Source organism: Neltuma alba, unplaced genomic scaffold, assembly GCF_004799145.2.
Source record: "Neltuma alba isolate B1F8T4 unplaced genomic scaffold, ASM479914v2 tig00004930_pilon, whole genome shotgun sequence".
In the NCBI taxonomy this organism is placed as follows: domain Eukaryota; kingdom Viridiplantae; phylum Streptophyta; class Magnoliopsida; order Fabales; family Fabaceae; genus Neltuma; species Neltuma alba.
In genome coordinates, this window is record NW_021633913.1 from 85,517 (window position 1) to 100,719 (window position 15,203).

At 33.0% G+C, this 15,203-nt stretch overlaps 1 protein-coding gene across 1 annotated transcript in view; it reads left to right on the forward strand.

Annotated features, from left to right (window-relative positions):
- Positions 1–8,585, forward strand: part of LOC114746301 (E3 ubiquitin-protein ligase LRSAM1-like) — a 31,780-nt gene extending 23,195 nt beyond the window's left edge. Inside the window, exons 2-9 of the mRNA XM_028934532.1 lie at positions 4,121–4,300; positions 5,322–5,480; positions 6,202–6,360; positions 6,717–6,896; positions 7,291–7,470; positions 8,208–8,264; positions 8,347–8,448; positions 8,555–8,585. Coding sequence (XP_028790365.1) covers positions 4,121–4,300; positions 5,322–5,480; positions 6,202–6,360; positions 6,717–6,896; positions 7,291–7,470; positions 8,208–8,264; positions 8,347–8,433 — 1,002 coding nt within the window. The 3' untranslated portion in view covers positions 8,434–8,448; positions 8,555–8,585. The remainder of the gene's footprint in view (positions 1–4,120; positions 4,301–5,321; positions 5,481–6,201; positions 6,361–6,716; positions 6,897–7,290; positions 7,471–8,207; positions 8,265–8,346; positions 8,449–8,554) is intronic.
- Positions 8,586–15,203: the final 6,618 nt, after the last annotated feature.

Below are 15,203 nucleotides of genomic sequence, written 5' to 3' on the forward strand. Positions count from 1 at the left end.
GGTTTGACTCGTTTTGATATCTTTTTTCATTTATATTAAAATACTTGCCTGTCGTTTTTCAGACAAATAAACAAAGTGTCACAGTTTATTTACAAGGAGTTGTGATCATTTTGAAAGGCATAATACCGGATTTTGTGTGCTTTAGAAAACCATTTTACTACCGATTTGAATGACGAAAAATTTCTATTTGTGCATAATAGCTATACGATAGGAAGTAGGAATTATGATTTGATTCTACGGATAGGAACTTCGTCGAATAAAGACCGTGGACAGTGTGATTTTGTTTGGTTAGGATGAGGTTTAAGGTTGCAAAAGTTTGTCGTGAAAGTCACCTTTCTCTCGGTGTGCCATTTTCCCATGAGAAAGGACCTGTAGCTCTTAAGGGGGGATATGATGTCGTGCATTGTAGTATGTGAAGGCGTGACAAAGTCCCCCGCTGGTTTGTAGAGAGGAGAACCAAGTACATATATGAAACCAAGTAACCATGGGAAAGTAAATGGGCCAAGAGGAAGGTGTGCCTCGCACTTAACAACGGGCTGCCGGGAGGGAAAAGCAGTTGAAAACTAGTGATCTCCCCTCTGTGTGAGAGTTAGATTCAGATTGGGCATCATTTACTGGATTATTTTTGTCCTCTTTGGCATTACACCCCCTGGTCGCCTTTTTTAGCGTGCCTCTTGGCCATCCGAAATCTGTGTTTGTTCAGTGTGTCCTTTCGGTGCCGATGAAAAGAGTGTTTGCGGAAGTGTCAACCACACAAGTGATTGCCATCCTTCTCCCTCCTCTGAAAATGTTTTCCTACGTTCTTCCAACTTTTGCTGTTCTGTCACCTTGCTCTTTTACAAGAAGTTTGTTTAATTCTGGAGAGTGCTGCTTCTTGAACTACCGAGGGGTTGTGGAATATCTCTTAAGTACATTGTCCTTGCAATGCGACTCAAACCATTAAATTTCCAGTGTTGCTGCCAACATACGAACATCATTGTTTTACCGTTTTTGGTGTAAGGTGAAGAACATCACTCTCTTATCATCAATTGTCTGGACAAAAGCAACAAAGATTGGGGGTCCATCAACAGTAGGACCAGTCAAATGAGTATCTGCATGAATCAGACTGAGTCAGAGTTGTAGAACATTAAGGCAATTTTTCTGCAATTATAATAATTATTCTGCTACAAGATGTTTCAATTGTCAGTTCTCATGGGTCTGAAATTTTGGGGGGATGTTTATTTTTTACTCCGGATCGTCGATGAATTGAACTGGTCTGGTAATAAGGTGTGCCACCCACCCCCCCCCCCCCGGGGGGCTTTTTTTGCAAGACATCCAATGCTTTGCTTGAAATCCAAGAGCTAATAGAAGAAATTACAGAGCAAAAGAGAATAGAGAAAGAGGGATGCAGAGAAGAGATTAAAGGGGAAAATATATGAAGCCAGGGTTCCCCTGAAGATATGGCAGAAGAAAAGAGAGAAGAAGCCTAATATTAGACAGAAAAGATACCGAACAGAAAAACAAAGGATGACCTTTCGCTCATAGCAGCTATTTGTTGGAAGACATTTCTGTTCTCTACTGTGTGCTTTCCTCCTTATCAGATGGTATTTAATTCATTAATTGCTAATATGGCAAGTTGAAGTTAAGTGACTTGGTTTTTCCTGTTGAAGGTCTTCACTTGTTTCTTTAGGCCCCAGTTGGAAGGAACTTTGTCCGGGAAGGAAGAATGGGTCATGCATGTGTTTTCTTGTAATTTGTTGAGTACTACCCAACAGGCCCAACAGGGATGACAAGGTCTTCCTCTAGCCAATAGACAATGTCGATTTACATGGGGGAAAGATATGATATATGATGGGAAAAGTGTCAGCTCTCTCATGGCAAGAAAATATGAAGAATGTAATTGGGACTATCTGCTGGTAGGTCAGGTGTGGTGTCCTAGAATGAGGTTATTATTAATAATTACTTTTTGTCATTGTGCTGGTTGGTTAGGTCATGGTAATTAGCTTTCTGCTTTATTTTCACTTTTCTCTCTATCTATCACCAGTTTTTTGTCTGTATCTATATGAAAGTTCTTTTATACTCTCTTCCTTTCCCTGTTTTTTCCTTTTCTTTGCTGTGCTCTCATATTCATCAGACTAGCACTATTAGTGACGCCTGTCACTTGCACTTGATTCTGCTAATAACTGACTCTCCTTTCTAAATGGTTCGACATATTAACGAGGAGCAATTACAATAATGTATTTTTTTTTTTAAGAATAGATTATAGTGTTAGGTGTATTGAAGCTCTTTAAATGGTATTATTAATAAATAATTTTATGTTTAGAGTGAATGGATTAAGGGCAAAGAAAGAGTTGCAGGAGGAGAAAGAGCTTTGTCAATCGCTAAAGCTGGAATGTGATGAGATAAGACAAATGCCATGAGGCAAGTTGAAGAGAAGGAACGAGACGAGACCTAGCCAAGCCCTTCATGCTTCTACTGAAATGTGCGGGGTATTCTTGTTTCTTCTGTGTTCATTTACATACGTCTGAGTTTGTCTACACCTTTTAATATTTCATGTCATCTTAATCCGCAGAAACTTCAAATGATTTTGTTGCTATATTTCCAAAGTTTCAACAAATAAGGAACTGGATTTTTCATCAAATATCAACATTTGGTCAATTTTTTAATTGGACGTATTCAGCTTTGATTATGAATTGAAATTGAATTTGCCTTTCCTCTTGAATTTTTGTACTCTGTTTCTTCTCCTTGAGTCCCTCTCTTTCTCTCTCTTCCTTTCTTTCCTGTTTCTCATCAATCAGTATCAGTATCAGTTTCCAGTAGTGTTCCCACTCCTTCTGTGAGCTTGAGCTTTTCAAAATAGCCAATCATCCCTAAACTCAAAAGGCTCCACAGCAAGCATCACTGCCAGAGCCTGTTCATCCATTGTCCCAACATTAGATAGTCGCACCGCCGCCCCCATGTCCCCATTGGCAAGAACGCGGCCAGCTCCCAAAGTTTCATGGCCAACGACCACCACACGGCCTCACATGCAGACAACCCCTTTGCGTTTTCCAGCTATTTTTCAACGCTTTAAGCTGTTTCTTCGCTTCTCTTCTTCCGCCACAAGCATTCTAGGGCTGAGGATCATATAGGTGGTACAGCCAACTCGCTGCAAGTTGGGCCTTGTCTCTAGCCCGCCTCAAGGCAGGTCGGCATTTTGCAAACTAGTGTCCGGCCGCCGACCCATCTTATCAATATTTATTTTAGAAATATTTTGAAATTAACTTTAACATTTTCATTTCTTTAATTTTTCAAATTAAATTACAAATTTTTATATACTAAATTCAAATGTTTTTTATATTTTCACAAAGTTGTGTAATTAAACTAATCCAAAAAATTGTAGATATAAATATATAATATATTTTACATGATTATTCAGTATAAAAATAATAAATTAATAAATAAAGTGAGAAATCAAATATGCGTCACTTGACAAGTTCTTCAGGTAGGGAGAAATGATGAAATATGGGATGATGGTTAATTAAGGCTTATTTAAGATATTGAGATTTATCTTATTAGGTATTTGAATATTAGGATTATTATTAATTTATTATTCCTAGATATAAAAAACCCTAGGGTTCCCCACTTATATTTAGCTTTGATTATTAAATTGAAATTGAATATGCCGTTGCTCTTGAATTTTACTCTCATCCTTGAGTCTCTCTCTTGCCCTTTTCCCTTCCCATTCCACGTCACTTACTTATGCTTCCCTCGTTCAGTGGGAAATTACATCCTTCCATCATTTTAAAGCAAATATATGTAATTATCAAATATACAGAAAAATTTAGAAAAACGAATTATCGGTCCTTATTCTTATCTTTCTTTCTTAAGTGAAACATGGTATAATTATGCGGCTAGTGACTTTACAGATTGAGGCAACATTTGAAAATATGATTTTTATGTTTGTTTTGTTTTTTTAAAAATACAGTAAAATTTGTAAACATATGGAAGTGATGTTACTCATGTCAGTTGCCGCATGTTTGTAACTGGTGAAGAAATTTGTATAATTATTTATCTAATTTTGTTTTTCCCATTTGGGTTTGGTATGACAGTTTAACTGGATCACTTCCATGCTGTTATTAATTCATATCTCATCTTACAGCGTGAATGTGCTAAACTGAAGAGAATGCTGGAAATAGAGCAAAAACTTGTACAAAGGCTTAGACTCGAGAAAGATGATGAGGCGCAGCTAGCCAAGAGGCAAATTGAAGAGATTGATCAAGAATTAGCCCAAACTCGAAAAGATGCCGAGTTAGCTCGGAAAGATGCTGATGCCGCTGAGGTACTGACTATGTTCGTATTTTCTCGCTTAATTCTATAATACTACCTATCTGGTCCTAATTATAAGAGCTAGTTGATTTATTTAAGGAGACTAAGAAAAGAAGTTAAATTAGTTATTTGTAATAAATGGGTGGTATCTTTCCTAAATATATCCTTATTAATCAAGTGCATTGGCTAGATTACTATTGTTGGAATGATTACCTTGAAGAAAAAAAATACTCCTCCGGTCCTAATTATAAGACCCAATTGACTTATTTGAGAAGATTAAGGAAGTAAGTTAAGTTGGTTATTTATAATAAATAAATGTTGTTATTCCTAAATATCCTTGCTAATTAAGTATATTGGCTAAAACTATAATTATTAGAAGGATTATCTTGGAAAAAAATGCATAAATATAAAAGAGAAAATGAATTGGGTCTTATAATTAGGACCAAATAAAAAGTCAAATTGGGGTCTTATAATAAGGACGGAGGAGTACATAAATATAAGAGACAAAGTGGATTAAGGTCTTATATTTAGGAGCTAGTTGACTTATTTAAGGAGACTAAGAAAAGAAGTTAAATTAGTTATTTGTAATAAATGGGTGGTATCTTTCCTAAAATATCTTTATTAATCAAGTGCATTGGCTAGATTACTATTGTTGGAATGATTACCTTGAAAAAAAATACACATAAATATAAGAGACAAAGTGTATTGAGGTCTTATATTTAGGATCAAAGTAAAAGTCAAACAAGATCTTATACTAAGGACCAGAGGTAGTATTTATCTACCATATTTTGGATTAATTTACAATATGAACAAACTTTCATGCAATTGTAATCAATTTGATAGCAAAATAGAAGAGTCTGAATGATGGAAATTCAGTTTGTGCACGGCTTCTTAATCTATGCTTTTATCTGTCATTTGATTTTTCAAATGACTATACATTTTGATGTGAGCAATTTTAAAATATTATGTGTAATAACAGTTTCGGGTTGATTGAAGCACTTTAATGGCTATTAATTGGATGTTTTTGTATTCAGAATGAATGGACTAAGGTGAAGAGAGATTTGAACAATATGGAAGAGCATGTCAAACGGCTGGAGTTGCAATGTCAAGACATGACAGAAAGGGCCAGTAGGCAAGATGGAGACAAGGCGCTAGAGTTAGCCAATGCCGTTAATGCTACTGCGATCGCTGAGGTCGGTTTTAGTTACGTCTATCTTATTCTAGATAATTGTTCTTGAGAACATTTTTTTAGTGAGTATTTACAAAACTGAATCATCAAGAAGCTGATAATGTTTGATTGATACTTATTTGTTTTAAAAAGTACTTTTTTTAAAAAAAAATCACAATAGAAGACATACTTAAAAACTAGAAGAAGTATATTTGTACTTCTTTTATTCTGCAGATGAATTTCTTCTCCATTTCTGATACTGATTTATCAGCAAATAAAAACGTTATCACCTGCAGTGGTAACTTTGATCCTTCTACAATTTAAAAGCATACCTTTGCCCCTGTCAAATGTCGATAGTTAATTAAAAAGAAGAAGTATTTTGCAAATGTATTTAATGCCCCAAAGTATTTTTAAGTATAATTTTACATTTAGCAATTTAGGATGCTGATGCATTGAAAAACAATTTGAGGTGTTCAATGCCCTGAGAAAATACTTTAGGGTGTTGGATGTACCAAAATATAATTTAGATTGGTGAACACACCTGAAAAAATACTTTATGATGTTAGATGTACCACAAATATTTTAGGGGTATTGGATGTATCTGGAAAAAATATGTTAGGGTGCTAGATATGCCTAACCCTTATTTATTTGTAACTTGTTTTCCGATTTGTCCGTTGAAGTTGAATTTGACACTTCAAAGGTATCACTCCATTTCAGTTCTGTTAAAGGTTTAGTTTATTTTACAGGGTGAATGTGCTAAACTTAAAAGAATGCTGACGGAAGAACGAAAAACTGTCCAAAGGCTTATACGTGAGAAAGATGATGAGGCAGAACTGGCCAATAGACAAATTGAAAAGATGGATCAAGAATTAACCTATGCTCGAAATGATGCCGACATTGCAGAGGTACTAATTCTGTTGGTTTCCCCGCATCATACTCTAGACCAATTAACTATATGAACGGACTTATATGGAGCCTTATCAATGGGATAACAAAAGATAGGATTCATTCTTGTAATTCTAAAATGGTGAAAATATTATTAGTTATAGTGATGAATGATAAGAAATTGTTAGTTTTTGTACAGTTCCTTATTCTAGGATTTCCAAGAGTAACGTTACATGTTACCTAGTATTTTAATGCTACTTGTAACGGAATTATGTCTTCAAATGACTATATATTGACATCGTGCAATTGCACAAAAAGTTGTGTATACTTAATGTATTGTTTAGGATGTGTCTTAATTGGTTACTTCTATATGCAGAATGAATGGGCCAAGGTGAAGAGAGAGTTGAGGGAAAAGGACGAAATTGTCAAACTGCTGAAGCTGGAAATCCAGGAGACAAGACAAATTGCCATGAGACAAGTTGAAGAGATAACTGAAGAATTCGAGGATGCTCGAAAAGAAGCTGAGCATGCTCGAAATGATGCTGACATTGCTCAGGTACTGACTCTCCCCACAACCCCTCCCTTCCCCCCCCCCCCCCCAAAAAACCCCAAAAAAAAAAAATTATTATATATGTGGTGTGTGTGTTGATAATATTTTAGACAAATTGACATTACGAACTCATTTACATTGAATTTTAAACTCTGAAATTGTGAAAATATTATCACTAACCGGGCTGGATGATAATAGATTGCTTTTGTTTTTGTGCTGCTCTTAAAGCTAAGTCAAAATTAATGTTTCTTCATATTTGGCTTTAAGATTTGCCTCCTCACCTAATGATTTTTGTTATCGATAGAGCAGTTATAATAATATATTAAGTGCTCATAAAGGAATATTTTAGGATGGACTGAAGTATCTAATTGACCATTAATTTGTAACATTTTATGTTTAGGACGAATGGATAAAGGCGAAGAAAGATTTGCAAGAAAAGCTTGACCTGGTGCAGTTGCTAAAGCTGGAATGTCAGGAGACAAGAGAAAGTGCCAAGAGACAGGTTGAAGAAAAAGAACTACAGTTAGCTGATGCCCTTAATGCTGCCACAGCTGCATCATCGAGTTCTGCCGCTGCCCAGGTAGTTAAATTTTAAAAAAAAAAAAATCAAGATTCTTTTTGCAAAAACAAACTGATCATAAATTATCATCGTAAGTTTGCTAGTCAATTTTTTCAATGAAATTTACATGTGTCATGCTTAGATTTTTATCCGTGATTAGGCTAATAGACATATGTTTTAAATAGTGGATCTACCTAATAACTTCACTTCTTATCCCAATCTACTCCTCTGGCAAGACACTTCTTGAGAAGGAAATCAAATCTTTAGATGATTGTCAATATTTTGCTTCTTACGACTACTGTTTCTTCCTCACTATGTGTGGGTCTAGCTTATTTATAAGTTTCTTGTTTCACAATTGAAAGTCAAAAGAAGCATCTTTCTGATTGGTTTGAGGTTAAGTCATAAACTTCTATCTATAACATTGACAAATTTTACAACTCAAACATCATAAGATTGTTATCTAGCAAAATGGTTATGTACATGCTATATTTTATGGAAAAACATTGATACCAAACATTTAAAGCTCTTCATCTGATGAAATAGCTACGAATGATTTGCATTGAGCTTTCTGTTTGATACCTATTATAGTAGTTATTTTGGTAAGATGGATTTCTTTGTTCTTTTCCCAAGGACATTATTATATAATGTTAGAGTTTCTCCAAAGATTAATCAAAAGGCAAACTGCGTGGTAGTATTTATGGTATGCGTAACAATCCTAATCCTGGAATAAGAAAAACTGCATTTGCAATGATGTGCAGGATTGTGTAATTTGTCTGACCAATGTAAAGGACATGGCCTTTGGATGTGGACACATGGTAAATAATTCTACCAGAATGGTTTCATTGCCTTTTCCCTTTGCGTAATGAGAATGATGAGTTATATGTGATTCTAATGCAGACCTGTGAAGAATGTGGGGCGGAGCTTTCCACATGTCCTATATGTCGGGAGGACATAACCCACCGCATCAAACTGTTTCCTGGATGACTAGGGGTATGTTTGGTTGTTCAGATCCAACTTCTCTGTTTCATTCATTCTCTTTCATTCTCCTTATTTTGCTATTAATTATGTGGGTGCATCACTACTGTATCGGTAGTTTTCATTCCAGCGTGCTTTGAAGATGATGCAATGTGGATGGATTTATGTTCTTTCTCCTTTTTCTAAACTAGTGTGTGCTACCCTGTGCGTTACACAGAAAGCTTGGAAACCTAGAGTTCTTGTTTTTTTTCCATTTATTTAAATTAAGTTTATTTAATATTGCGTGAACTTTAAATTTATTATGTATAAGCCAACAATTATCATATTGTGCTAATCTAGAGTTCTTAGGCATTGGATGCAAAATGTTGATGCACATTTTTTAGCCATGGCATGATTGATCGTGGATTATCTCGTGCATTGCACTGGAAGATGCCAAAAAACAAAAGTACATATTCTTTACTGCAATAAACAACTTCCAATTTATACGTTTCTTAATCAATTTGCCAACTTTGATCAATGACGCGAACTAATTTCTTTGTTACATACACTTTTCGTGAAATAAGAGTTACAAATTAAAGTACATAATAAGAAAACATCACTGATGCCTCATATGTACATAGCTATAATTTGATAGTATCGGATTTGGTGACTTGAGTCATTTTAGCATATTTCTTTCATTTTATTATCATATATGATTTGCTCAAGATGTAGACATTTGACACCCCTTTGTGACTCTTGTGGGTTTTAACTTGAATGTGGTCTCAATTGATGCTTAAAAACCAATGAAGTAAAGCAACATGCACATACTACAATAATATTAATCTCCAAATTTTACAAATAAGGCTTCTATAATTCTCAAATGAATCGAGTCATTGTTATAATGGAATAAAAGGGCATAGCTATGAAAGAATAGAAAAAGAAATTCATTGATGCAAATTGTTAAGAGTAACCATGATGATAAGTAGCTATTTCGGATCAGAAGGATAAAAGCCAACAGATGATGAGTGCAAATAATGGAATTAAAACTTATTTTTTTGGTTGTGAACAAACATGCCCTCAAATTGAATCACCCCATGCGACTTTATTTCTTTTGCTTCTTGTATGTCTGCAACCATTAGGTTCTTGAAGACTTTGGATGATCCCAAAGGAACATGTATGTATTAATGTAATGGAATGTAGCAAGTTAAGCCAACTATAGGGCATGTTTGTTTATGTTTTTTTTCCTCAGAAAAATTTTGTAAAATTGTTTTTTAAAAGATGTTTTGGGAAAAAATTTAAAAAAAATCCATTTGGATCATTATTTTAAAAAAATCATGTCTGAAAAGAAAACATAAAACTTGTTATCCACATCCAGAAGAATAATATTATAAAATATTGTAGTTAAGCAAATAATTAATTGTTTAGATAAAATATATTATAAATAAAACTCATTGTTCCATTATCTCATTTTATTGATTGGACCGTAGACATGATAGGGATGATCATTTTACACTGCATGATTATGAAAGTAAAATATGCGTTAAATCTTATCCTCAGTAATTAAATTGGATCATACAGAGTACTTTGAATTTCCCACCACTTATTGTAACTGCAATGGCCGTTCAGTGATTTCTAATGACTCAACGCTTTGGTTGGTGAGCTTTTTAAAATTAATTAGATAATTAAACCATTGGGGTCAATAAAGCATAAATATAATTTATTAGAGAAATTTGAAAACCCTAAATTAATTTTAATAAATTATTAAATGTCAGGATATATAAAGCATAAATGGCCATTCTGTTATGCTTATCTTTTTGCTTTTACTAGTTTACTAGCCTGGAAACCGAGCTCGCTACACCTTGCATGTTTCGTTGGTCGGTCTCTCTTTCATGCAGACTTGCATGCATCCTTATCCTCTGATCTTTTCGGCGAGAGGTCCTTTTCAGTGCTGCTATTGGTATATATTTGCCTTGCGAGCTTCGCTCCATAGTGGCGTAATCTGGCGACCTTCACTCTTCACTTTTCATTGTGAATGGGAGGCTTGTGGTCGCTCCTTTTTTCCAACGTGCTCTTGTGGCTTTGGGCCAAGTTTCCTCAAGACGAAGCTGGAAGATTGGCATGGTCTTTTTCTACAGGGTTTGGTCGTATGCATCTCTTTCAAAATTAAAGACAATCCTATTTGGTATACGGAGCATTTTTTAAGTAAATATTCAAATTTTGGTTCGTAATATTACGAGGGATTAGGGATTAGCTCCTTTTTACGAAACCCTTGGGTTATAAATATTTGGTTATATATAACTCTTTTTCAATAAATGGTCATTTTATCCACAAAAAAAAATGTATATATAATATATATATGAAGACGATACACTAAATGCTCGAACAACAATAACATGGACTGAATTAATTAATAATTAGCCTACGTAATTAACAATTATTGCCGTGGTTATTGATGATATGAGCGTTTGAAATGGACCAATAAAACTGTTGCTACAGACACAAGAATACGAAAAGATAGAAAGATATATGTTTTATTAGAGCTTTTTCCCTTTAACATATATGGAATGAGTTTGGGTGCTTACCAAGACTGATGAGCACCAAACACTCATCAGATTTGGAGATTTAATTTTAATTTTAATTTTTTAAAATAATTATTTTAATAGGTATAAAATTAAAAAATAAAGATAATCTCTTAATTATTATTCTTTAAAAAAATAATTTTTTATTTTAAAATAATAATTTAAAAATATTAAATCCGTCCAGAGATTAATCATCAAGTGCTCAGCGCTCATCACTTGATGACCAAAACTGGATCCAACATTATATACTCTTCCAGTTCTTAATATAATATCTATTTAACTAATTTGATTAGATTAAGAAAGTTAGGTAACTTAATTAATTATAAAAAATATAACATATTTTTTCTAAAATATCATAATCATCTTTCTTAATATCCTCCTTCCCTCACTTACTTGATTATGATTGAAAGAATATTTATAGAGGTAATTTAGAAAAAATTGATAAATATAAAAATATATCTTATATTACCTTCAATCCTTAATATAAGACCTTATCTGACTTTTATTTTGATCCTAAATATAAAACTTCAATCCACTTTATCTCTCATATTTATACATTTTTTTCTAAGATAATCATCTTAATAATAGTAGTTCTAGGTAACACACTTGATTAATAAGGATATTTTAGGAAATATAACACCTATATATAACAAATAACTAACTTAATTTATTTTCTTAATCTCCTCAAATTAGTCAACTAGTTTTTATATTTAGGATTGGAAATAGTATTTAGGATCAAAATTAATTTAATAATTAGGTTTTTATATTAAGTACGAGGAGCAGTTCAGAATTGAAACACGATGAGCTTGAAGGCACTCCCTCTATGGAATTCCTAGAGCTAGGAGGAACGGATGCAGCTGATCTGTCTAACCTTCTGCAGAGAACAAAGCAGAAAATGCAAAGCTCGTTATTAGGACCTGGTGAGGAAGGATTGGGATCAGGACAAGCTGGTTCTTATGTGAATCGAGTGAAGGGCATTTCAGAAGAGGAAGAAATGGAGGGAATTGAGGAGGAGAAAGGGTTGGGAATCACAATCAACCATCATGAGAAAGGAAATCCATTGATCCCAGAGCTGATCATCTCTGAATGGGGGAAAAGGAAGATGAGAAAGGTGTCCAAGAAAAGCTTGATTATGAAATTGCTTGGATGGTCGATGAGTTTGAGAAATCTAGAGCTGAAATTGTAGACGCTATGGGGGGAGAATGGATCCATCTCGGTAATTGACCTTCGCAATGAATTTTTGGTAATAAGTTTTCAAGCTAAGAGGATTATAATAGGGCAATCTGTAATGGCCTTGGTTAATTGCTAATTACTATCTTGTTATAAGAGAGTGGAGAGCTAACTTCAATCTAATGACCGAAGAGTTGATAGAAGTGGTGGTTTGGGTAAGATTTTCCGATTTGCCTTTGGAATGTTACGAGGATGAAATACCACAGGTGATTAGTGATCAGATCCGGGAGATGGTTTAGAAAGAAGAGTCCTCTCGGAGGCTCACCCAAGAGTGGCTGATATTTTTAAGGCGGAGAAAGACACTTATAGGTAGACAGCTAAGGGTTTTTTTTTTTTTTTTTTGGCTACAAAGAAAGTTTAGGTGAGTTGGGGTTCGAGGGCTCACTAAGATCAAAACATATCTCCAGGTTCAGAGAGCACTTACAAAGGTACTTATAGATCGCCCACCAATAAGTTCTTACATCGGCAGTAGAATTCCAACTCGCTATCTTGTGAGTTATGAGCTAACTTCTTATCAACTAGACCAACTCTTATTGGTAGCAGAAGGCTAAGGTTGAAGCTGCCAAACAATTTCTAGTTTCGTTTTGCTTTTGCTTTTTTGTTTTTTTTTAGTTTCTTTTATTGCTTTGAGTTTTCACTCACTGTTGGGGTTTGGTTTGGCCCCCTCTTTTACCTAAAAAAACCAAAAAAAAAAAAAACGATAGAAAGATGGTTAGATGCGTAAAGCTCATCAATATACGATTTGTTTTTGACAAAAAGAAAATAAGAAAAATCAATGTACTCCACAAATTTTAATTACTTTATCACCTAGTTATGTTACTTTTTTTTTATAAGATATTTTAATAATAACTTCATTTTTTTTTTATCAAGAAATCTGAGGAAAACTAGATGGGGATCCAATTAATCTCGAAAAATAATAATAATATGATCACCATTTTTTAAAAGATATCCCCTCTTATCTATGATGTAAGAAGTTAATTAGCTTTTCTCACATACCAATAAATAGAAGTTTAGTCATTAAATGTGTGTTAAGATGACAAAATTTTTCTCTATTTTTCCTAAAAAAAATGATAAAATTGTCTTTAATTAATGTACACTTTATTTTCTCTCATTTTTTTCTCTCTCTCTCCTATATTTAATAGGAAAAAAAAAAACTTCACATTAATTATCCTAACAAATAAGAGATTTATTTACAAATAGAGATTTATACTACAATAAGTTCTTTAAATTCGACAAAATACTTTCAGCTCTTTGAGATTTCGGTTGTAATGTAATAACTTCAATGTGTAAGAAGTCTCTGTGACCTTTGCCTTTGACCGATGTTGACAGGTGCCAGTCAGTCAAAAAATGAACTGTTTTTTAAAAATAATTTTTATTAAAATATTAACACTTTAATATTTACAATTCAAAGTTGCAAATTTACTTGTAAACAATCTTATTTTATTTACAAATAAACATTTTGCAATAGGATAAAATTTAAGTCAAGTTGTTTATATTTACTAGGTCAATTTCATAGGTGAATTTATAAATGTGTATACACATTTTAACAAGTAGCAATAACAAATAACACAAATAGTGTTCATATCAAAATTTACAAATCCTAATTTATATAGGGTTAACATACAATTTTTAACAATAAAGTTTGTCTTAAGGAGCATTGGGTATTATAAAACTTATTTGAATGCAAAAATATATGACATAGTCAAAAGGAGACATTTGATCTCACGCCGTTACGTCTATTAGTTTACTGTTAATGGGGCCTATTAAGTTAGTTTTAAGATGTATTTTTAACAATAAAATTACATCAAGGGATACTAGGCATCATAAAATTTATTTAGATGTAAAAATATACATAAACTTTCTAACAGGAAAAAAATAGCAAAATTTATCACTCCCATAAATATCAGTTAACTTTATTTTTTTAGCTCCTACCGAATGTCACATTTTCTCTTCATCCATTTTTATTTTCAAGTCCATCCATCTTTTTTCATCATAATCCATGCATACTCTCTCCGTCTCATGTCATATTTTTTAGCCTCCAAACTTTTTATATATATTTACACAAGACAACGTCTTTCTCTTTTAGGATAAGAGGCTTGTTGCTAGCACTTAAGCTACCTCTGGTCCTTAGTACAGAACACAATTAACTAATTTAAAAAGATCAAATAAATTATTTTAAAGTATTATATTTATCACTTTTCTTTTAATTAATTTGCTTAGCTTATAACTAATATATAATCTAGTAATACATATAAATATTTTAGAGAGATCATACAATATATGTTTAATTAAGTAATTGTTTCAGTTCTTTAATTTTTTTAAAATTAGTCCATTATACTAAGGAGGAGAGGAAGTGAGGATGAGTGGAGAGAAAAAGAAATCTTTGGTAGGACATAAAAGAATGAAGTTAACTGACGCTAATGAAAGTTGATGAATTTTGTTATCTTCTCCTTGTAAAGTTCATGTGTATGTATTTTTATACCTAAATAAATTTTGTGGTGCCCAATGCCATTTGATAAAAAAAATTTGTTAAAAATGCACCTTAAATATGATTTCGTGGGCCCCACTGACAAAACTAACAGATGTTGACGGTATAGTACCAGATGCTCCCTTTTAACAACTCATGTATATTTTTGTCCTAATAAACTTTATAATGCCCAATACATATTAGGATTAATTTTATTGTTAAAATTACACTTTAACTCTATATTATAACAACTAATTCAAAAGTTTACAAGTGTTTATAGGTAAATTTATAAGTGCACGTATATATTGTGACAACTAGTACTTGCTAAATAGTAAATAACAAGTATAATGGAAGAACTAAGCAATTAAATTTAAGTTTTGTCTGTTACAATATTAATACTTTAATATTTATAAGTCAATATTTTAGATTAACGAGTCAACCCTCTAAATTTACAAGTAAATTTACCTAATTTTTTGATTTCCAATTTTACAAATTGAATGAATTTAAATTTATGAACCAAACTT